This window comes from Ursus maritimus, unplaced genomic scaffold (assembly GCF_017311325.1).
Source record: "Ursus maritimus isolate PB19 unplaced genomic scaffold, ASM1731132v1 scaffold_2, whole genome shotgun sequence".
Taxonomy (NCBI): Eukaryota; Metazoa; Chordata; class Mammalia; order Carnivora; family Ursidae; genus Ursus; species Ursus maritimus.
This window is the reverse complement of record NW_024424452.1, coordinates 38,688,686-38,709,948: the sequence shown is the minus strand read 5'-3', so window position 1 is coordinate 38,709,948 and position 21,263 is coordinate 38,688,686. Positions and strand designations below refer to the sequence as shown.

General features: G+C 57.7%; 1 protein-coding gene across 1 annotated transcript in view; it reads left to right on the top strand.

Moving 5' to 3' along the window:
* RAB11FIP3 (RAB11 family interacting protein 3) overlaps positions 1-19,941 on the top strand; it is an 86,184-nt gene extending 66,243 nt beyond the window's left edge. The window contains exons 6-15 of the mRNA XM_040634465.1: positions 726-860; positions 5,131-5,166; positions 9,402-9,495; positions 10,705-10,808; positions 14,013-14,153; positions 16,401-16,482; positions 17,280-17,417; positions 17,634-17,789; positions 17,964-18,104; positions 18,185-19,941. Coding sequence (XP_040490399.1) covers positions 726-860; positions 5,131-5,166; positions 9,402-9,495; positions 10,705-10,808; positions 14,013-14,153; positions 16,401-16,482; positions 17,280-17,417; positions 17,634-17,789; positions 17,964-18,104; positions 18,185-18,298 — 1,141 coding nt within the window. The 3' untranslated portion in view covers positions 18,299-19,941. The remainder of the gene's footprint in view (positions 1-725; positions 861-5,130; positions 5,167-9,401; positions 9,496-10,704; positions 10,809-14,012; positions 14,154-16,400; positions 16,483-17,279; positions 17,418-17,633; positions 17,790-17,963; positions 18,105-18,184) is intronic.
* Positions 19,942-21,263: the final 1,322 nt, after the last annotated feature.

The window sequence follows — 21,263 nt, the reverse complement described above, 5'->3', positions numbered from 1 at the left end:
GTGCGTGTCCATCTCGGTAATCTTCCTGTCTGCTCAGTCGGTGCCTCTCACGTGGTCTTTTCACTGTTTTCTGTCTCAGGTGTCACCTCTGTACTACCACTGACATTTCCCTTCAACCTGTCTTTACATGGAACCTCCAAACGGGCTTCCAAAAGCCGGCAGGTCCTAACACCCCAGGGACGTGGCTGCCTCTCTGCTTTCACGTTCCCGCAGCAGGCGCCCCCCAGTGCCCCGAAAGTCCACTGAGATTAGGTCACAGGCAGGCAAACCTACGACTGACTCCTCGTGCGCGCACCGCTTTGGAGGCTGGTGGGCTTTGGAGCAGTTACTTACTGAGCCGTAGCTGCGGGGCAGGGGTGACAGCTCACCTGCGCTTTGCTCTCACACGGCTGTGTTTTTGACAAAGGACAAGGTAGTGTGTCCAGCCATGTACTTCCTGTTAGAGAAGAGTGTTTGTTTTCCAATGGAGCCCATGGGCCACACCTGTTTCCCCTGAGCACCTGACCAGGAAGGAGCAGGTGTGTGGCCCAGTCCCCTACTGCTCCAGCTGGTCGTGTCACAGTCCTGGAGGTGACGTTGAGGGAAGTGGGCCCCCAGCAGTGTAAAGGAAAGAGCCTTCCACAGGCAGGTTGCTGACAACATGCTTGTGTCCAGCCCCGCCGTGGAGTCCCAGACAGCCCTGTGGGTCCTTGCTGTCTCTGAACTGACACTTCTCATCTCTCTAGCACCGACCCGCTTGCCGCAAAGCTGCACAGCATCCTCACTGATGAGGCTTTTGAGTTTTACTGTAGCCAGTGCCACAAACAAATCAACCGCCTCGAGGATCTTTCTGCTCGCCTGAATGATCTTGAAAAGAATAGGTAATGATCAGTGCCTGGCCTTGCTCTTTGCTCACGCGGGAGGGAGCGTCCGGTGAGCCGCCGCGCTGGCCCCTGGCGCCACTAGCTCAGCTGTAGCCGAAGGGCGAGTGTGCGACAGCGGGACTCTTCTTTGCCCTGCATCCCCCTGCATGTGCTGAGCCTGTGTGTGGTGCGCTCTGCCCTGCCTGCTCTGTGTGCATGCCTCCGTCCGAGCCACTGCTTCAGTCCCATGGGAGGGAGCTGCCCTCACACGCTGTGTGTCCTGCATGGGGACGTCTGGTGTGTGAAAGAATGTCTGCACCTGGAAAGGGAGGCTTTCTTCATCTTACTAAAAGATTTCTTCAACTGAGAGTCACATGGAAGGGCTTTATGAAATTTAAAGTGACATTTGGTCTTTAAAAACTCACTTGTAGGGGCTCTTGGGTGGCTTAGTTTGTCTAGCATCTGACTCCTGATTTTGGCTCGGGTGATGATCTCAGGATCGTGAGATCAAGCCCTGCGTCAGGCTCCACACTCTGAGTGGAGTCTGCTTGGGATTCTCTCTCCCCCTCCCACAGCTCATGCCCTCTGGCTCTCAAAAAACCCCCCAAAATAGATTTGTAAGCAGCTTTCAGAAGTGTATGTTTAAATCAGGCGAGCCTTTCCTTGAACCTATTTTCTTCTTCTTCTTTTTTTTTAAGATATTTTATTTTTAAGTCCTCTCTACACCCAACGTGGGGCCCAAACTCATAACCCAAGATGAAGAGTCACATGCTCTACTGACTGAGCCAGCCAGGTGCCCCCCAAACCGTTTCTGTAAGGCTTCCGCAGAGTCTTACCAGAATATCCAACTTTGCTACCCTGTTTTTAAAATGGGCATCCAGTTAAAAAGGTGGGGGGGCATTTGGGACCCAGCATGTGCCTGCTGCCCCCTGGCCTTGGTCCGTCCCCATTCTGTCCCTCTTCCCTGTCTCCCGGTTCCGGTTTGTGTCTGAGTGTTTGCCTCCCTCTCCGTCCTCCATACCCAAGCCTGCTCAGGTCAGAGCTTCAGAAGGAAGCTGGCTCCTTACACCGTGACCCACTCCAGTTAAGGAAGATGGGTTGGAGTAGCTTGTGCAGATCGGCATGTCTCGTGTGGGCAAGCCCCTGGGTGGGCCATTGTGTGGTTTACCGCAGCAGCGCCAGCCCCGCAGAGCTGGTGAGTGGCCCACGGAGAGCTCTCACGCTGGGCGGGACGGGATGGTAGGTGCTCATCAGTGCTGTGGGCTCCCGCGTGGCAGTCTGGAGTGGCTTCCTGAAAAAAGGGACCTTGGGCTGGTGGGAGGTGCCATAAAATGTGGCAGAAAGACCAGCCATCCTGATGGCTTCACTGTGTTTAGAAGAGCTGTCTTCCAAAACCTGCTCCCCTGTCTTGAGGAGCCTGCCCCCTTAGAGCCTCAGCCAAGCTCAGCTCAGTGTTCCTGGTGGGTCCCTGTGGCCGACAGCCCCATCGTGCCTGCTGACCTACCTCTGGTTCCAGTGCAGCACATTTAGTGTCTTCAGCCCCTTTTCCTACGTTCTGTGCATCGCCCACAGCACAGACTAGAATCCAGCAAATGCCCAGTCGCGTGGAAAGGTTTCTTTGTGGCCAGTTGGCAGCTTCAAAGGGGAGGCCGGGGGAGGTCCCGGAAGTCCTGACAAGAACCTAGCTTTCCCGGGAAACGGGGGAAATGTGGCATTTAGTGACTTCAAAGACCTGCTGGCCTCTCTCGCAGGGAAAACCAGTCTTTCACTTCACGTGGCGTGTGTTTAGCTGGGTGTGCCGTGCTCCGGGAAGGTCCCTCCGCCTGGCTGGTGAGGGGTCCCCTGTGCGTCCCACGTGGAGACCTGCTTCAGTGGGTCCGAGTACAGGAGTACCTTGTCTGTATTTGAGAGTAAGCACAGAGACGTGTATCTCGTCTCGGTTCCGGAATGATCTTTGTGAGAACCTGCTGCGGGACGGCCATGGTCGCCTCTGCCGGGCCTTTTGAGGGGGAGCCTGGCGTGCAGCTGAGGGTGGCTGGCAAGTTCGGTGGGGCCTTGTGTCCAGTCTCAGCCACTCCCTGAGGAAGACCCTATCAAGGTGGGCTCATATGCCGTTAAAATCATTATTGTAATCACAACACAACTGTCGGGAAATTTGTTCCAGACTCTGAAGTTAAGGAGATCTAAATCTTGCTTGTTGGTTCCCATGGAATTACCACAGAATAAATTAATTTGGTTTTGGTTTGTGGATGGTAGACGGTGATTCAGTCCCCACTGTGTCTGGAAGCTTCAATGTCAAATATATTTCCTTCCTTCCTCCCTCCCTTTTTTTTTTAATATTTTATTTATTCGAGGGAGAGAGAGCACGAGCATGGGGAGAGGGAGAGGCAGGCTCCCTGATACGGGGCTCGATCAGGACCCCAAGATCATGACCTGAGCCCAAGGCAGATGCTTAATTGACTGAGTCACCCAGGTGCCCCATCAAATATATTTTCTACCCAGTGAGCCTCAGAACATGCCTATAGTGATCCTTTTTTCCAGGTACCTGGGAGCCTCTATGAAAAAATTTATTTTGTAGAAATTAACAAGAATATTAAGAAGAAATCAAGAATAATAAGGTCTGTTTTCCAATTATAAACCTCAGAACTGGACTGGTGGTGCAGTCCCTGCAAGATTGCTGTGTACCACCAGTCCCCGTGATACGAGGGTGAAGTCTGTGGTGTCAGTCAGGGTCCTGCCAGGAGAGAGGAGCGCACGGTAGTTTGAACGAGGGGCGTTTAATGAAGAGTGCGTAACCGTAACCGGGGACTGAGTCATGAGGTGCTGGCTGCTGAGAGTGGGGAGGCTCGCAAGGACAGCAGCTTTTGAGAAGCAGCCGCCCCACCTGGGCTGAGGGCCGACCTGCTGCCCGGCGCCTGGATGCCACCCTGGTGCCATACCAGCGGGACTTGTCGGGAACCTACCTTCCAGAACTTGATGGAAGTCTGCCCTCTGGCTGTCAGAAAGCCTCACTGGGAGGGGCCTCAGCCTAGGCGCTCTGTGCCAGAACTCTGCGCAGAGCTGTGAGGACACCGCTGGGGCTGGCACATGGGGGGCCGCCGGGCAGGATCTGGGGTGAGATGGACCAGATGTACCCCGGGATACGTGGGCACGTGGGGCCCCTCCGGCACCCTCTGCTGGTAGAAACTGCAAAGGAGAATCACTCCAGGGCCCGGATCCATTTCCACAGAACAAGTAGGAAGGATGAGTCTGGAGGTGGGAGGCCGTCGATCCGTAACTGACACAGCACATGTTTGTCCTCGGATAGACTTTTCCACCCGAGCCATGAGGGAGTCGTAGGTGTATCTGACATAAGCACGCTAAAGGGAGACGCGATGGGGCTGGTTCCCGGCGTTGAAGAGAGGGCTTCTTGTGGGCTGAGCTCATAGCTTAGCAGTTACATTTGAAAATAAGGCTGGGGGCGCCTGGGCGGCTCAGTTGGTGAAGTGTCTGCCTTCAGCTCAGGTCACGATCTCAGGGTCCTGGGATCCAGCCCCACATTGCACTTCAGCAGGGAGCCTGGCTTTCCCTCTCCTTCTGCCCCCCGCCCCCCCCCCATGCTCTCTCGCATGCCCTCGCCGTCTCTCTTTCTCTCAAATAAGTAAATAAAATCTTAAAAACCCCAACACTTCTGGACTTCAGAAATGAGAGAGAAGGTAAGTTTGGCCTTTTTTGCCACTGCAGACGATTCTGTCAGCTGGACGATATGTAATTGACCGTATTTACTGCCTTGAAGTGGCCACAGGAATGGCCTCCAAGTCACCGCCTGGGCAGGATTTTGGACCCTGCGGTTTCAGTGCCTAAGTTAAAGCTGATGACAGAACTTTCCTGTCACAAACAGGCCTGTTTCACATTGCTTGAGGGGCCTCTGATGGCCAGGCAGTTGGAGGGTATGCATTTGGGGCATGGCACTTGCCGGCAGCTCGGACCCAGCGCAGCCGACTGGTGGGTGCGCTGCTGGGCTCGGCCTCTGAGCTGAGGTCTGGTCGTGGCTCCGTCTGGGATTTCCGTGGGAGTGGAATAATGTGACTTGCTGAGGCCTTGCCAAGGCCCTGAGATTGCTCCCGTGTCCTCGAATGCTTTGCTGAGCAGGCCTTTCTGTGCATGGTGCTGGCCTTGGGGGCAGGCGCTGCATGCCTGTGAACATGCCCCCAACCCCATATCTCTTCAGCCTGAATTTCCTGTTTCCTCCCATTCCTCCCTGTCTGTTCTCTGACACGATTTTCCTGTTTATTTTGATTTTGCACAGTCCAGCGAAACGGCTCTCCAGCAGGAAGGTGGCAAGGTAGGAGACCCTTCGTTATTTACTGAGATGTTCTTCTGAAATATATCACTGATCACAGCTCTTTAAAAACACGTTCGGAAAATACCATTCTCCATGGTATGTTTTTAAACCTTTGAAAGTCACTTCGTGGTTTGGGACTAAAACTAATTCTGCGGGATGGGTTCTGGAAAGAATCTCCAGCGCTGTGAGCAGACCCTGTTTTGTGATGGGGAGGTTGGTACTGAGAGCTTCTGGCATTGCGCCCTTCTTCCCAAGTCTTTGCCGTAAGGTCTGGTAGGGGCTGGCGGCATGTGCGTGGGTCTGGTGTCTGCTAGCCCCCGGTAGCATCTGCCAGGGTGCTGGCAGAGCCCAGGTCTGGATTCTGGGTCGGCCTCCTCCAGCGGCTGTGCTCTTCCCGCCCCCACTGGCTCTCCGAGGTGAGCAGCAGGAGGAGGCATGCCCACACCGAGTTTCTGAGGAGCACGCTTTTGTGGCCATTGCTCCACTTTGCAGCTTTGGGTCTACCTGTCGGCTTCCTGCAGTGGGAGACGGCAGCACACACAAGTACCCTGCCCTGTTAGGCTGGCTCTGAGGACAGTTTTCACAGGGCTCGTCAGATGGCAGCGTCCTTCACAGGAGGCCACATAACGCTCACTTACTTCCTTTCTCAGACAAGTCTTCTTCTGGAATCCATGATGCCTGTGGTATTGCTACTTGCCTCACCTTCTCACCGCACCCCTGAGCCCCCCCCCCAGCCCTGTTCCTGCCCAGGTGTCGCTCCCAAGGCCTCTGCCATTTGCACGGGCACGGCGGCTGCGGGCAGTGGTCCTGCCGCCTCCGTGTGCACTCCGGTACTTGTTTCCTGGCTTGTCATTTCACTCTCTGAGCCCGTCTTCTATTTTTTATCTACATCTTTGTCCAGCATATCTCCTTGTAGCTTCTTGAGAAGAGATGTGCCTTGGAGATACATTAAAAAAAATTTATTATTTTTTAAAGATTTTATTTATTTATTTGAGAGAGAGAGAGACAGAGAGAGTGAGAACACGACCAGGGTGAGGGGCAGAGGGAGAAGCAGACTCCCCACTGAGCACGGAGTCCAATGTGGGGCTCGATCCTGGGACTCCAGGATCATGACCTGAGCTGAAGGCAGATGCCTAACTGACTGAGCCCCCCAGGTGCCCTCCGGAGATATATTTCTAAGACCTTACTGGGTACTTCCCTCCCATCCTTCGGCTTGGTGTAGAATTCTAGGTTGGGAACCCCTCCCATTTAAAGCTTTGCAGGAACCGCTTGGTACCTTCCCGCACTAGGGCTGCTGCCAGAGCCCAGAGGTTTTCTCATTTTCTTCGCGACCTTTTCTCTGGAAGCTTGTCACATGTTTTCTCTATTCCTGAAGTTCAGAAACTTTACGATGAGTCTTGTGAGTCCTTCTTCCCATTAATTATGCTGGGCAGGATGACAGATGGACTGTTTTGATCTGGGAGTTGCCACCCCTTCGTCCTGGGGACCTTTCTCTAGCTGTTTGATAGCGTTGCCTGTCTCCTGTCCTCCCTCAGGAACTGCTGGTTGTGGCCCTGACCGCCTCATCTCGCTGCCCCTCTGCTCTGGCCCCTTCTGTGACAGGCCACAGGCTCTTTCTCCCCGTCTCTTCCCTGTGTGCGGGTCTTTCTTGTTCGGGTTTCCCTCGCCACCCCGGCTGGTGCTGCTGCTCACGGTGCCCTGGCTGCTCACAGCTGGCGGCAGCTTCTGGCCGGCGTGTGGTGCGGATAGGCTCTGTGCCGGCTGCTTTCCCAGAGAGGAATCCGTGCCTGGCTGTCGGCCTTCAGGGGTCTGTGCTGGGCTGTGCGTGTGTGTTTGCCATTTGTGGGCCCTGGTGTCCGGGCTCTTCCTTCGTGAGGGTGTGGTTTGGAGCTGCTCTTCTGTGGTCTCGGGTGCTGGGCCTCCCTGGTCGGCTGCAGGGAGCCTCCTACCCCTCTCCTCTACCTCTTCTCTTGTCTGTGGCATGTGACCCTCCTGTTTGTCTTTTTCTGTAGTGTTAGGGGCTCAGGACCCAGCAGAAGCGGAGGTGAAGGTCATCAGCCCTCCTCTGCACTTGTCCCCACCATCCCCCTTGTAGAGGCGAGTCCAGACTCCAGGGAACATTATGTTTGTTCCAGACCACACGTTGATTACAAGTTTAACATTGCTTTCCTCCTCCCCTCCACCCATGTTCCACCCCGGAGACGCTACAGGGGCTGAAACGAAGGAAGGTAAAAATGTCTGCCCAGCCTCCCACGTCCCGGATGTGCACAGGCCCTGGGGTCTCTGGTCCGTGCTGCCTCAGCTCTTGGGCTCTGTCCGCCCCTTTGAAACCCCTGTGAGAATGCAGTCTTCCCTTCACAGATGCGCTTGGGCGTGAGAAAGCCCAATCCGTAGGTATTTACAGTTAGGGTTCACACACACAGCCTCTTCTGCAGTCTGTCCACACACGCACACAGTTGTCATCTGCCGTGTTGCACTTGAAACCAGCGGTAGAGTTCTAAGGAAACTCCAGATAACTGGTGCTTTTCACTCCTCACGGTGTCTCAGGCCTTCGCATGAAGCACTGTAGCCGGATCGTGGGTCTGGAACCAGCAGCCCTGGCCTCGGGGACCTGGCTGTGTGCCTAGCCCACATGGAGGTGGCTCTGGGGTCTGTGTGCGTGTGAGGACCCAGAGGCACCAGCACAGAGCTGGCCTCAGGAGGGGGGGTGGGGGGAGTGGGAAGTGCCAGCAGGACCGCCACAGGGCAGAAGGTACTCTGGGGGTGTATCAGACATCTCGCACACCCCCTCTCCTGCTGGGTCTCCCGAGTGGAGGTGGGTTTACGTAAACAAGGCCCTCCCCCTCGGCTTGTGCCTGAAGGGCCACATGCCAGCTGCCACCTTCCTGTCCCATGTTCAGCCCTTGGGAAACGCTGTGAGCTCCTGGTAGGAGCTCAGGATGGGGTGACAGGCCCCAGACTATGGCTTCTCTGCAGGGTGGTCTCTGGGTCTGGGATGGGCAGTTTCCTGCCCCAGGAGTGCCATCAGGAGCTCTTGTTGGGGCCAAAGTCGTGGGTGTTTAAAAGCAGCAACTGGACAGGAACAGCGTGACCCTTTGGGTTCAGTGTCCCACCCAGGACACATCCAGAGGACTTGTGATCCCCAGGGGTAAAGATGCCCTTCTTCTTTGTTCCCCTTAGAACACGTTTGGAAAAAATTTAAGAAATGCAGCAGCTCAGTCAATACTAAAAAGAAAAGAGAACTTTATACATTTAGTAATGTAGAACTCTTCAGTGTAATTTATAATAGTATTTTATTGAATTCTGACTCTGTGTTACATCCTAACAGGAGCTGTTTATATTTATCATCTCATTTACACCTTGTCACAGCTTGTGATGATCCCCGTTTCATGGCAGAGTAAGGCTCAGGGAGGATGAGTGGCTATCTCTAGGCCACACAGCTCTGAACATCAGGCTGCTGAGTGGGAGCCTGGGTCGGCACAGGTCGATGCGCTGTGGCACTGGGTGCAGATGCCCTGAGAGTTGTAAGTGCAGGTAAATTAGAGCTGGTACAGTGTCACCACAGCCAACATGACTGTCTCTAGGGGGACTGCAAACATGTGTTTGCTGAGCACTTGCTAGGGTGCCACTGGCTAAGGAGCCAAGGCAGGAGTTCCGAGGGGTGGAGGGGGTTTTCACAGGTCCGTGGGGTTCCTGGCTGCACCCGATGTGGCCCCTGGTGCTGGCCCTTGGGGCTGTTGTTGCAGAGCGTGGTTGTGTCTGTGCACCTTCCCAAGCTCGACCCCGGAGAAACTCTGGGTCAGACCCCCGTGCTCTCACTATTACTGCCACAAGGAGTAGGTTTGAAAGTCACGTAGCAACAGTGCATGTGGCTGACGCTGCGTGTGGCAGTCAGGGTCCTGAAGTAATGTTTCACGGCCGTGGCGGAAGACGAGATCATTTCATATCACAGAGAGGAATGAAGTCGTGTTTTATTACCGAGGACAAAGTACCTTCACCCATTAGCTGCCAGGGAAGGAGGCCAGGAGGTCAGGTTCCAAAGAGCAGCGGGAATTCTCTCCAGCCCTTGGGTAACAGTGTCCTGCCGGTACCCCTTTGGTGGAGACCCGGGCCCGCGCTGCTGGTTCTTGTTCTCAGATTGGCCCGGAAACCCTCATGTTGACAGAACTCGTGATCTTTCCTCTCTTTGCTCTGCTTAAGGGCCTTCTCTGGACCCCGTTGTTTCTTCCCCACAGGCACCTGCACCAGTCAGGGGCCCTGACCATGGACGCCCTGCAGGACCCTGCCCCAGACCCCATGGAGGGCATGGAAGAGGACATTGCTGATAAGGTAGGCCCCAGGGTGGAGGGCCGGAGGGAGGGCCACCTACTGATAACACAGCTGGGTCTTAGGGCGCTTGTGGGTGCTGTGGCATCAGGGTGCAGGCCACATGGGGTGAGGGGTTGGGTGAGGGGTGGTGGTGGTGCCATCAGGGGCTCATTAGATCCTCCGCCAGTCCTGACATTGTCCAGCAAGTTTCCTCAGAGGCCCAGTGGCTGTGGGGTGGAAGGGAGTGTTTCCTGGTGTGTGTGGAGAGGGGACTGAGAGGTTGGATGTCACCCATGTTTGTCTGTAGGCCCATCCTGGTGCACTGACGCTCAGAGACTCCCTTCACCTGGCCCCTGGAGGCAGGATCTTAGGCCGCTCGGGGCTTCAGGGTGGTGATCACAGAGCTAGACCACATGTGGGATAAGAGTTCCAAGAGAGGCCGTGGCGGGAGGGTTCCTTGGGGCAGGGCAGCCTCGCAGTGTAAGTGGCCCCAAGCTTCTCCAGGGCCAGCTTAGCAAGAGGTGAAGAGAAGGGGTGGCAGCACTCCCCTACCTCCTCCCGTCCCCCCCCATGCTCACCTATTCCCGTCCCCCCCCATGCTCACCTATTCCCATCCCCCCCATGCTCACGTATTCCCGTCCCCCCCATGCTCACCTATTCCCGTCCCCCCCATGCTTACCTATTCCCGTCCTCCCATGCTCACCTATTCCCGTCCCCCCATGCTCACCTATTCCCGTCCCCGCCATGCTCACCTATTCCCGTCCCCCCCATGCTCACCTCCTCCCGTCCCCCCATGCTCACCTATTCCGTCCCCCCGTCCCCCATGCTCACCTATCTCCCCGCCCCCCATGCTCACCTATTCCTGTCCCCCCCATGCTCACCTCCTCCCATTCCTCCCATGCTCACCTATTCCGTCCCCCCCATGCTCACCTCCTCCCATCCCCCCCCATGCTCACCTCCTCCCATCACACCCCATGCTCACCTCCTCCCATCAACCCCCTTGCTCACCTCCTCCCGTCCCCCCATGCTCACTCATTCCTGTCCCCCCCATGCTCACCTATTCCCGTCCCCCCCCCCGCCAATGCTCACCTCCTCCCATCACCCCCCATGCTCACCTTCTCCATGAATGAGAAGGACCCAGCTCCAGCTAAGGACACTGCCTCCTAAACAGTGGGCTGGGAATGCAGGCTGTCTGACCTCCTGATTCTGAAGCCACTGGTCACTCCCAAGGTTGTCTTCCTGGAGAAGAGGGTGTCGGAGCTGGAGAAGGACACTGCTGCCAATGGGGAACAGCACAGCCGGCTGAGGCAGGAGAACCTCCAGCTTGTGCACAGGTGAGGCAGGAGGCCCTCCATGGTCATGGTTGCCTGTCAGTGTGAGACCCCACCCTTTGCAGCTCTCTGCACCTCGCAGAGCAGGGTCTTGGCTGTCGCTAAGGTGTGGCTCACATCTGGAGCTGCTGGGAGTCAGGTCAGGGGGCAGTTCCAGCTTAGCACCCTCCCCGACACTTGTCAGGCCCCAGAGGAAGGAGCAAGAGGAGGCACCACCTCACCTCTCAGGAGCAGTGAGGCCAGCACCCATGCCACCCGCACCGAGCACCTGGTGGAGGCTGGCCTCGTGATGGCGGAGGCCGCGTGGGGAGAGGGGTACTGGGACTCTCTGATCGAGGCTCCAACTCGTGTTGCCGACTCTGAGAACCCATCCTGACCCTGATGTGCCCGGAGACAGACTTGCTGCTCTGTGACGATTGCTGTGTTTGGGGCACCTGCATCATTCCCTTTCCCCTTTACTGTGTCCCGTGAGGCTGATGCCACCACGGCCCCAGCTCACAGGGGAAAACGCTGAGGCACAGGTGACTGTCAGAGACAGCAGGTGGGGACTGTGGAGGGCAGGGCCTGCAGAGCCCCCTGCACTTGGGAGAGGGACCCACCCTGGAAGCACGCGGATTCTTGCAGGCCCTTAGCAGAGGTGAAAACAGACTGTGAACTGCTGACCGAAAGGACGCACAGTCTGGCCCAGTTGGGCCCCACACTGAGGAGGACAAGGCGTCACTGAGGGAGTGGCATGACCTCCCCCACCACTGTTTTGTCTGTGTTTTGGAACGGTGCTGCCATGTGGTCTCACGCCCAGTTTAAGGAAATCGGGTTTTCGTGCATTGCGGGAGCTTGGCTCGGGAGCCTCAGTTCTCTGGGCTGTATCTGCATGTGGCTGTGTGTCATGGGGACACAGACAGATGGTGGGGAGGCCCCAAGGGCATGAAGGAGGCTCTGCCATACACTCTGTGACCTCAGGCAAGGGCCCCTCCCCTCGCAGCCTCCCTGTGCTTGCCCCTGACCCTACGCAGGTGGACTCCAGGTGCTCTCAGCAGGGCTGGACACAGGCCCCATGCACTCACGTGGCTCCTGCTGTGATGCTTTCATCCTGGATGGCACTGACTTCCCTGACCTTCCTCCAGGGTTGGGTGGGCAGTCCGCTCTTCGGAGGCTGAGAATTAGAATGAGTCATTACTGCAGACGTCAGCCGTACGTCACTTGCACAGTAGAAACAGGTTTTCTGTGCAGTCAGGAGCCCGGGCTGGGCATTTGCGCACTGTCCAGGCTCTCCCAGCAGGGCCTGCCTGCGTGGTCCTGTTTTAGAGCTGGGGGTGGGGTCGGCGTGCTCGTGGAGGGGCTTGGTTCTAGCGCTGCGCCAGGGGTGTGCCGCGTCTCCCTGGGTGGGCCACCACACTCATTTCTCCACCTGCCTGGTGAGGCTCTGTCTGATATGACGGCACTTACCAGTTATCCGCGTATTATCAGTTATCCACGTTTGGAGTGGAAAGTCCACACTCTGTGACCCAGGGCCTGCCACGTCCAAGCCTGTGGGTGTTTCTTGGGCTGTGTCCTGAGTTCTCCTGAAAACAACAAGCGTCTGCTGCTTCCTGAGGGTTCCCAGTGTTCACATTGTCACCAGCCTGCTGCATGGCTGCTGCCCCTTTACCAGCGTCCCAGCAATACCACACAGGTTCTCTCACTTGCCCCCCCCCCTTTTTTTAAGATTGATTTATTTATTTTAGAGAGACAGAGAGGGAGAGCACGAGTGTGCATGAGCAGGGGGTGGGGCAGAGAGAGACTCTTCCAACTCCTCACTGAGCGTGGAGCCCGATGCAGGGCTTGATCCTAGGACCCTGAGATCATGACCTGAGCCGAAACCAAGAGTCAGACATTTAACCAGCTGGATGCCTTGGCTTCTTGCTTTCCGGATGCCATGTTTTCTTCCTTCTTGCTTGTTCATTATCTGCAGAGGGCGTCCCCAAATGGTTGCGGGGGCAGGGGGGAGAGGGGTAAGTTTTGCGAGGCCACGTGTCTGGAGTGTATCCGTCCACTGACGATGTGGCCGCGTCTGGAACCATAGCGGGAAACTGGCAGGCGGGCGCTGGCGCCCTCTGTGGGGTCTGGGCTCTCACCCTGGACGCTGGGAGGCCCTTGCTTCCTGTGCTGGCACTTGGGTTCCAACCTTTAAATCTCAAAGATGCCCCTCAGGTTCAGGAGGGTTTAGAATTATTTGTCTGGACAGTTTGTTCTCTTCTCTGTCTGAACTTCTGTTCATCAAATGTGTTAGACCTTCTGGAACTTTCTTCTCGTTTTCTCTGCTTTCCTTACACCCTGTGCAGAGCCTGACACAGGGCTCGATCTCATGACCTGAGCTTAGCTTGGGAGTCGGACGCTGAACTGACTGAGCTCCCCAGGAACCCCGTTTTCTCTTTTTAAAAATGTAATACCCTTGGTTTTTTCAGTTCTCTTAACTGAATTTAGAATTTTTTCTTCTTGTGTTTTTAGTTTCTAAGAATCACTTTCTAAATCTCCTTCAGACGTTCTGCCCCTCTTTCCTGGAAGTGGTATCTTCACTCTGAGGTGTGAATTACAGGGCTTCCTCCTGCGTGAGGTCCTGTTTCTCTGACAGCTTTGGCCACTTTGGGTCGACACTTTTCCTGTGGAGTCCGGTGATCTTTGGCACTCTGTTCCCTCTTAGGTGTGAGGCAACAGAAAGAGGTTGAGAAGCCCTATGTGCGTGGACAGCTTGGGTGCATGGGCTGTGTGGGCAGGTCCTGGAGCCCTTCTCTTTGGGATGGTCAGTGCCTGTCTCCTGCAGGTGGGCGTGGTGGTCTGGGAAGGCACCAGGGTCAGGGCCCCTGTGTGGACCTTTCTTTGCCCTCACATTCTCGCTAACACGTGCCCTTGCCTCTGCAATGGGTGACTTGGGTGTGCAGCCTGCAGTGTCAGTACCCGGTCCTCCTTGGGGCAGGCACCTGGTGGGCTTGGGCTCCTGCCCACACACTGTGACGGGGGTGAGCTGCCTAAAGCGATAGAGACCACGGTTCCGAGGCCCCAGGTGCAGCTGAGGGAAGCAAAGCCTGTTTCGGGGCACATCCTCTGCTTCAGAACCGTCCTTGACCAGAGCTATGGGTGGGAGTCTCACCGTCTCTGCTGCCCCTCCTCCAGGTAGGCGCTGGTGGAAAGAGCAGAAGGCCTCTTACCTCCTCCCCTTCGCCTTCACAGAGCCAACGCCCTTGAGGAACAGCTGAAGGAGCAGGAGCTGAGAGCCTGTGAGATGGCGCTGGAGGAGGCGCGGAGGCACCGAGAGCTCTTGTGCAAGATGGAGCGGGAGCGGAGCATCGAGGTGGAGAGCCTGCAGGCCAGGTGGGGCGCACGGCCTCAACAGCTGCCCCGCCCGGGCAGTCTGCCATCTGGGAATGGAGCTGGTTTTAGAGAAAGGGGAAAACCCACGCGAGGAACGCGGTAACACTACTCAGGATCAGAATTCGAAGACAGACCCTACACGATGTCGTTTTGAGTCTGTCTCGGTCCACGGTCTCCCCGTCGGAGCACCGGTCCTTTTTGAGACTTGACGGGAGTCCCTTTCTGCTTATCTGGAGTTATGAGCCTTTGAAGAGTCAGGAGAAGTGGGGGAAAAACAGAACATGGGTATGCACACCCTGCAGGAAACGTGCAGTAAAAGCGCGAGAGTGACAGCAGCCCCCACGCAGGGTCGAGGCTGGAGGGGCAGCACATGGTGCAGTTGGGCCAACGAACGGGGTTTCTTAATGTTGTCGGGGAGAACGAGCCCGTACATCTCCCGGCGGGGGAGGGGTTGAAGAGGGTAGCTCCCCAGAGCTGCTCCCCAGGGCAGTGAGGGTTTTTGTTAGCTGAGACAGAGCAACTCTCAGGACTCAGGGGATGGTGCCTGGAACTGTTCATGAGAGGACTCCAGCTCTTGTAGCTCGAGGCCCTCCCCATCGCCTAAGGCTGGGGGTGCGGTTGACTTTATCCGGGAAGAGCTCCTGTGCATTTTCAAGAGTGGCATTGCGGGAGGGGCTGCACGCAAAGCAGTGCCAGCCGTCTGGACGCCAGCCCTCCTCGCAGGCAGACGCAGTGGAGTGCTGCTCTGGGGACAGCTAGGCCCAGCAGCCGGGTGACCTTTCCTGGGCCTCGGCACAGTGTGGTTCGGTGTGTTCCTCATCTGTGTGTGTTGGTAGCCTCTCCCCTGGGGCTCTGAGCGGGACAGCAACGTGAAGGGGAGTGACGGAACCAGGTGTCATGAAGCCCTCCGGGGGGGACAGGGCAGGACTCCATGTCACTGCGTCGGAGCAGACCTGCTGCCTGCTCTGTGGGGCTGATCCTGTCAGCCTTCTGCAGTTACCTGGGGGTGAAGGGGCAGGTGAGCGCCCTGAGGTCAGCCCAGCACAGGGACCTCTCTGGTGTGGCCCCAGCCCACTGCGGTGCACAAGAAGACCCTGCTCGGTACAGGGGACCGCAGAAGGCGACAGGATGGAGAGGACTGTGGAAAGGACAAGAGGCTCCTTGGAGAAGAGGCTGAGTCTGTGGTTGGCATGGAGAGAAGCCAGCAGGCCCCGAAGCATCTCGTAGTGTCAGAAAGTGGGGAAGTGCTCAGACGTAAGCACGTATCTACACACAGTGATGGGGCAGCTGACAGGGCTCCTGATGGTCAAAGCTGGACCGCTTTGAGTGACACACTAATAATGGTACTACTGGGCCATGACCCAGAGCCTCACTCAACGTGGGGACTGGCGAAGACGTGGAGAGGAGACGCGAACTTTCCTCACAGAGAAATTCCCAGTGATGTGTGGAGATCCCCTTCCCAGGGTGGTGCCGAGTCCTCCCTCCCCTGGGGCTCGGGCTGGGCCCAGGGCACGGCTTCCACGGGACAGGGAACAGGCGGGAGGAGACACCTGGAAACATCTTCACCAGGTGATCCAGGTCGGCATCCTCCGCAGCGAGTCGTGTGGACTCGGGCACCCGATCTGGTGACAAGGGCGCCTCGCCTCTGTGTCCCGTCTCATCCCGAGAAACACCAGACAAACCCAACATGAAGGGCATCGGACCAAATATGGCACCAGATCTGCTCAAAACGAGCAAGGTCATGAAAAGCCAGGGAAGTCCTATGGACTGCCACAGACCAGAGGGGATGGGGACGAAGGAGACGAGGCGGCCAAGTGCAGTGTGGCCCCGGGAGGGGCCCTGGGGCGGGAAGGGGCACTGGTGGGAAATCAAATGACGTCTGTGGTTTGGTGACTGGTATATCCCTGTGTGGCTGTGTGGGCTGGGGCAAAGGCCCCCCAGCGATGAGCAGATGCCATGTGGGAAGCTGTGAGGGGCCGGTATCCACAGGGACTCTGCACTATGTCTACAACTTTTTTGTAAACCCACAAGTATCACCAGACCTAAAGTATATTTTATAACCATCCTACCTTAAGGAAAAGTTGGGGCCTAGAGTACTCGGGTGGTGTGTAAGGGCTGGGGTGTCTTGGGGAGCCTCTTTGGGTCCCTGGGTGACTCCTGGCGGGGTTGCTGAGACAGTGGGCCTCCCTTGCCTCAAGGAGGCACATTTCCTGGGTATGAGGTCCCAGCCTTGTTCTTGTGTCTCAGGCTGCAGCAACTGGACGAGGAGAATGGGGAGCTGAGGTCCTGCACGCCCTGTCTGAAGGCCAACATTGAGCGCCTGGAGGAGGTGAGCAGTCGGCTGGGAGCGCTAAGCACACGGGGCCCAGCCCTGTGATACGTCTGCACGAGATCAGCCAGGCTAGCTCGAGGGCATTCCTCCACCCTTGCGACTGACGGGTTCTCTAAAGTGAGACAGCCACACAGCCAGCCAAGGGTATGACCACAGGCCAGGAAGCCGTGCCGCTCCAGAGAGCAAGCTGATGGCCCTGGGCCCACAGGCCCCGTGGGGTGGGGACAGGGACGGCTCAGGCCTGGCCGTCGCTCTGCTGGAAGGTGTTGGTCCCTGCCTGGCTCCCCAGCTTTCCCACGGACACAGGACCCTCGGGTCCAGAGGCTCAGCTGAGATGAACCTGTGGCTGAATTCGGGGCCGACTTCAGCTGGACCCTCATGCCCTGTCCCGCAGGTGCTCACTCCAGAGGCCTCTCCACCCCCATCCTTCCCTCCCTGCCAGGTGTCCCCTGGGAAGCTCTGAACCCTGAGGACATCCAAGACCACATGGGCTCTGGCTCCCGTGAACAGTTCCTACGGAGCACCTGTGGGTCATATCCTGCTCTTGCATAGGTCCTCCCTGCCCTCCCTCCCCTGAGAAACCGTCCCTGTGGCCTGTGCAGCCACCCTACACTGGGAGCACCCCAGGCCCACCTGCATGCATGGGGTCAGGGTCAGCATGGCCCCAGAGGTGTGATAGGGTGGCTGAGACGCAGCCTTGACGGACTGAGCCCAGAGGGCTCAAACCGCTCAGCACAGCTGTGTGGACGGGGCAGCAGGCAGGCATGTCCACAGCCAGTACCGTCCTTCCATAGGAGAAGCAGAAGTTGCTGGATGAGATCGAGGAGTTGTCCCTGCGGCTCAGTGACGAGCAGGAGAACAGGAGGAAGCTGGGGGACAGGCTGAGTCACGAGAGGCACCAGTTCCAGAGGGACAAGGAGGCGACCCAGGAGGTGAGTGTGGCACCCTGCGTCCTGAGTGCCAAACTGGTAACCGTGTCGGGCCATGCTGGGCAGGGCTGCTGGGTGTGAGGGGTCTGGGAGACGTGGCGTTGTCGTCCTCCTTGGAAATGGAGCTCGGACGGACCCAGAGGTTCTGAAGCTGAGGGCTGCCCTGGCACCTGCTGCCCTGGGTGCTGGGAGACCTGCTCAGCCTGTGGTTGCCCGCAGCTGATCGAGGACCTGCGCAAGCAGCTGGAGCACCTGCAGCTTTTCAAGCTGGAGGCGGAGCAGCGGAGGGGCCGGGGCAGCAGCGTGGGCCTGCAGGAGTACCACAGCCGCACCCGTGAGAGCGAGCTGGAGCAGGAGGTCCGCAGGCTGAAGCAGGTGCGGGCAGACACCACTGTACCCCTGCAGAAACTTCCAGGAGCCCGGCATGGGGCGGGGGACATGCGGGGGCGCGGGGGCTGGTGCCTGAGCCGGAAGCCCCTCTGGCCAGTCCCCGTGCAGGCCCCAGGCCCCGGGCCCCGGGAATGATGCTGCCGTTGTGTCCCCACCCAGGATAACCGTAACCTGAAGGAGCAGAATGACGAGCTTAACGGGCAGATCATCAACCTGAGCATCCAGGGCGCCAAGAATCTCTTCTCCACGTCCTTCTCGGAGTCCCTGGCTGCAGAGATCAGCTCCGTCTCCCGAGATGAGGTAAGGCCCATCCCGGCCTGGCTGCCCAGACGTGCCACAGTGTGTGCACCAAGCCAGCACTGACACTGCCCTTCCCGCAGCTCATGGACGCCATTCAGAAGCAGGAGGAGATAAACTTCCGCCTGCAGGATTACATTGACCGGATCATCGTGGCCATCATGGAGACCAACCCATCCATCCTGGAGGTCAAATAGAGGCAGGAAGGCCCAGCCTGCTGGGCCCAGGACCCCAACCTGCACCCAGGAGATGGCCACGGCGCACACTCGGCTGAGACCAGCAGCTGGGCTGGGCGCAGTGACGGGTCTGCAGAGGGAGAAGGAACGGGAGCCCTGGGACCGGGGCCCACGCAGGAGAGGGTGGGGCTGGGTCTGCTGTATGCAGAGATGCGGAGACGACGTCTCAGGCTCAAGTGAGCCCTTCTGGGCGCTCCATCCTGTGGGGCAGACCCCTCTGCTGCCCTATCCATCAGGGAAGAAAGGAAGGATACGTCCCCACCGGGGTGCTATGGCGTGCGTCTGCTCAGAGGCCCTCACCTGGACGGCACAGCAGCCCCAGGACCTTCTCGCCAGACGTGGTGGTGTGGGAAGTACAGGCAGGCAAGGCGGTGCGTGTCCGGGTCTGGCTAGGAGCTGCAGGGGTCCCAACTTTCCTGGGGCTGTGTCTACCATCGCCCATCCAGACAGGGTACTTCAGTCCAGTGTCAGACCCTTGCTGCAGTAACCCCCTCCCCCGGGCGGGCTGGGGCAGGAGCCTCCACTCTGAAATCAGGACTTGAGAGTCCTCCCATGTGGAGCATGCTCCCTGGACAGGGTGGGTGTCACTGGCCTCTCTGACCCCAGGTGCGGGTAGCATCCTGGTGAGAAACTGCCTCCCCATCGCTGTGGCCTCCCAGCCTCCTGGAGCACCCCCCCCCTCCCTGGGCAGATCTCAGCTGCCCCGGGTGAGTCCCGGTTTCCTAGGCAGAGTCCACATGTCTGGAAGTCGTTGAAGTGGCCGTCCTTCACCGAGCGGGGTTTTTGCAGGAGGCCGGGCTGTATAGGTTCTCTCCATACACAGATCAAGAGCAGGAACAAGGCCCTCCCGGCAGCTTGGGGTTCCTTTAAGGGAGCCATTGCCTGGCTCTGGGCCCCCACTGCCAGGCAGCACATCGCCGTGGGGGCTGCTGGGCCTGCCTCCACCCTGAGCCTGCGCACTGGCCCGGAGCCTCTGGGTGCTCCCGGGTGAGTCAAGACCCCGCACACAGACTGGCCACTGCTGTGTGCAGTGTGTGCGAGAGGGTGTGTGTGCGTGTGCGCGCGTGCGTCTGTATGTGTGCGTGCGTCTGTGTGCGTGTTGCCCTGTGTCCCTCCATCCCCCATGTGGCCCACCTTCTACACTAAGATTTAAGATGTTGCCTCGTATTGTACATTTTGGGGAAAGCCTTGGGTGTAAATCAGTGTAAACTTGGAGGAGAGATTTTTCTATCATGTAGAGTAGGTATTTTTTATAGATTGAAGGTTGATCAATTTTTTAATACTTCCAAGAGAGAAAACTATCTGTGTATACACATAAAATATATATATATGTATGATAATAAATACTGGAACTCTGCTTTCCGTGCCCAGCCCTGCCCCGGTGACACAGACGTGTGTCTGTGTCTGTCCGTCACTCAGCGGTCCCGTAACTGTAAATAGGAATTGCCCAGAGATGTTTCACACAGACACCCAGGCACCGACTTAAACGGTGACCCTGTTTCCTTCCCCTGGGAACTCTTCAGGGCAGAGCAGTGGTGGCCTGGATGCTGAAGGGCCAGGCCAGGACAGTCTCGCTGAAGATTAAAGCTGTCTATACACACCGAGGCCGGCTTCTTCCTCCATGTGGTCTGAGGGCTGGGTGGGGTGCCACGGGCCTGGCTTGGCCCCCAGAGGTATTGAGGGGGGGGCTTTGTACCATGTGAGCTCTGCAGGAGACCTGGTCAAGCTGACCCCTCCCAGAGGTCCCAGGATTGCACCTCCAGTCTGGACCGCCAGCAGAGCGCAGCCGAGGGGCCCTCCTGGCGTGGGCCGTGTGATGGGCTTTTGGGGCCGAGTGCAGGGTGGGCGGAGGGGGTGCATCACAGGTCTGGGGCTCGTTGATGTCCCTGTGGGACGTGTAATCAGGGATAAAGAAAAGGCCCGGGGTGGGGGGTCATGCAGATTATCCGAACTGAAAGCACAGGCTCTGAGAGGATTTGGCTCAACGATGAGGAAGAAGGCCAGGCTGGGGAGGAGAGCTCACAGGGAAGACACTGAGAAGGTTCTGCGGGGAAGTGAGCAAAGGTAATTTGAAGTGAGCGTTGGTAGCCAAAGCCCCCAAACTTGGTTCCCCAGCCTAGGCATCCACAGGAGCAGCACACTGTGCGTTTACCCCCTCCCTCACACTGACCTAGCTACCTACACGTCAGACACAAATGGACCAACTGAGGCCCAGGGAAGGTCAAGGACCCCACCCCCAACCACGCAGCAGGGCACTGAAGGGGCTTGAGCCCAGGTACGCTGGCCAGTGGGGCAACGACCTGAGGGCAGCGGTGTGTGGACACGGCCTGGCATGTGGTGAGCAGGGGCCCCAGGACTCCAAAGGCTCACCAAGGTCAGGCCTGGGAGACCTGGATGCTGTGTGGGATGGCAGCGAGGAGGGAACCTGGGGGCTTCCTGGGGTATGGACATGTCCAAGGCCAAGCTCCTGGCCCAGAGCCACCTCCCCACTAGTTTTACAGGGTCTGGAGAGTGTTGAGCTCTAGGCTCCCACCTGTGCTCCCAGGGCTCAGAGCAGGTAGCTCCCTGGGCAGGCAGCCCGACATGCTGTCATTAGCAAGCCCGTCAGTGGGACTTGTGCCCACTGCCCACAGGTGGAACCACCAGAACTTGTGGCCCGGGGTGCAGGCTTCCACCCCAGACTCCCGTTGGAGCTCTGCACAGAGCGCCTGCTCAGCGCTAGGGATACCAAAGTGCTGCCGTGGCAAGTTCAGGTCAGCGAGGGTTCGGGAAAGCCTTGTTCCCAGCCTCGGCACACTGGGTGACACCCATCCTCCACCTACCCTGTCTGTCCATCTGGAGTCTGCAGGGCCTATCTCTGCCTAGGAGAAGCTGGAAGTGGGGAGGGGGCCTAGCTCCATCAAGTGTTTCATTTACGCTCTTAAAC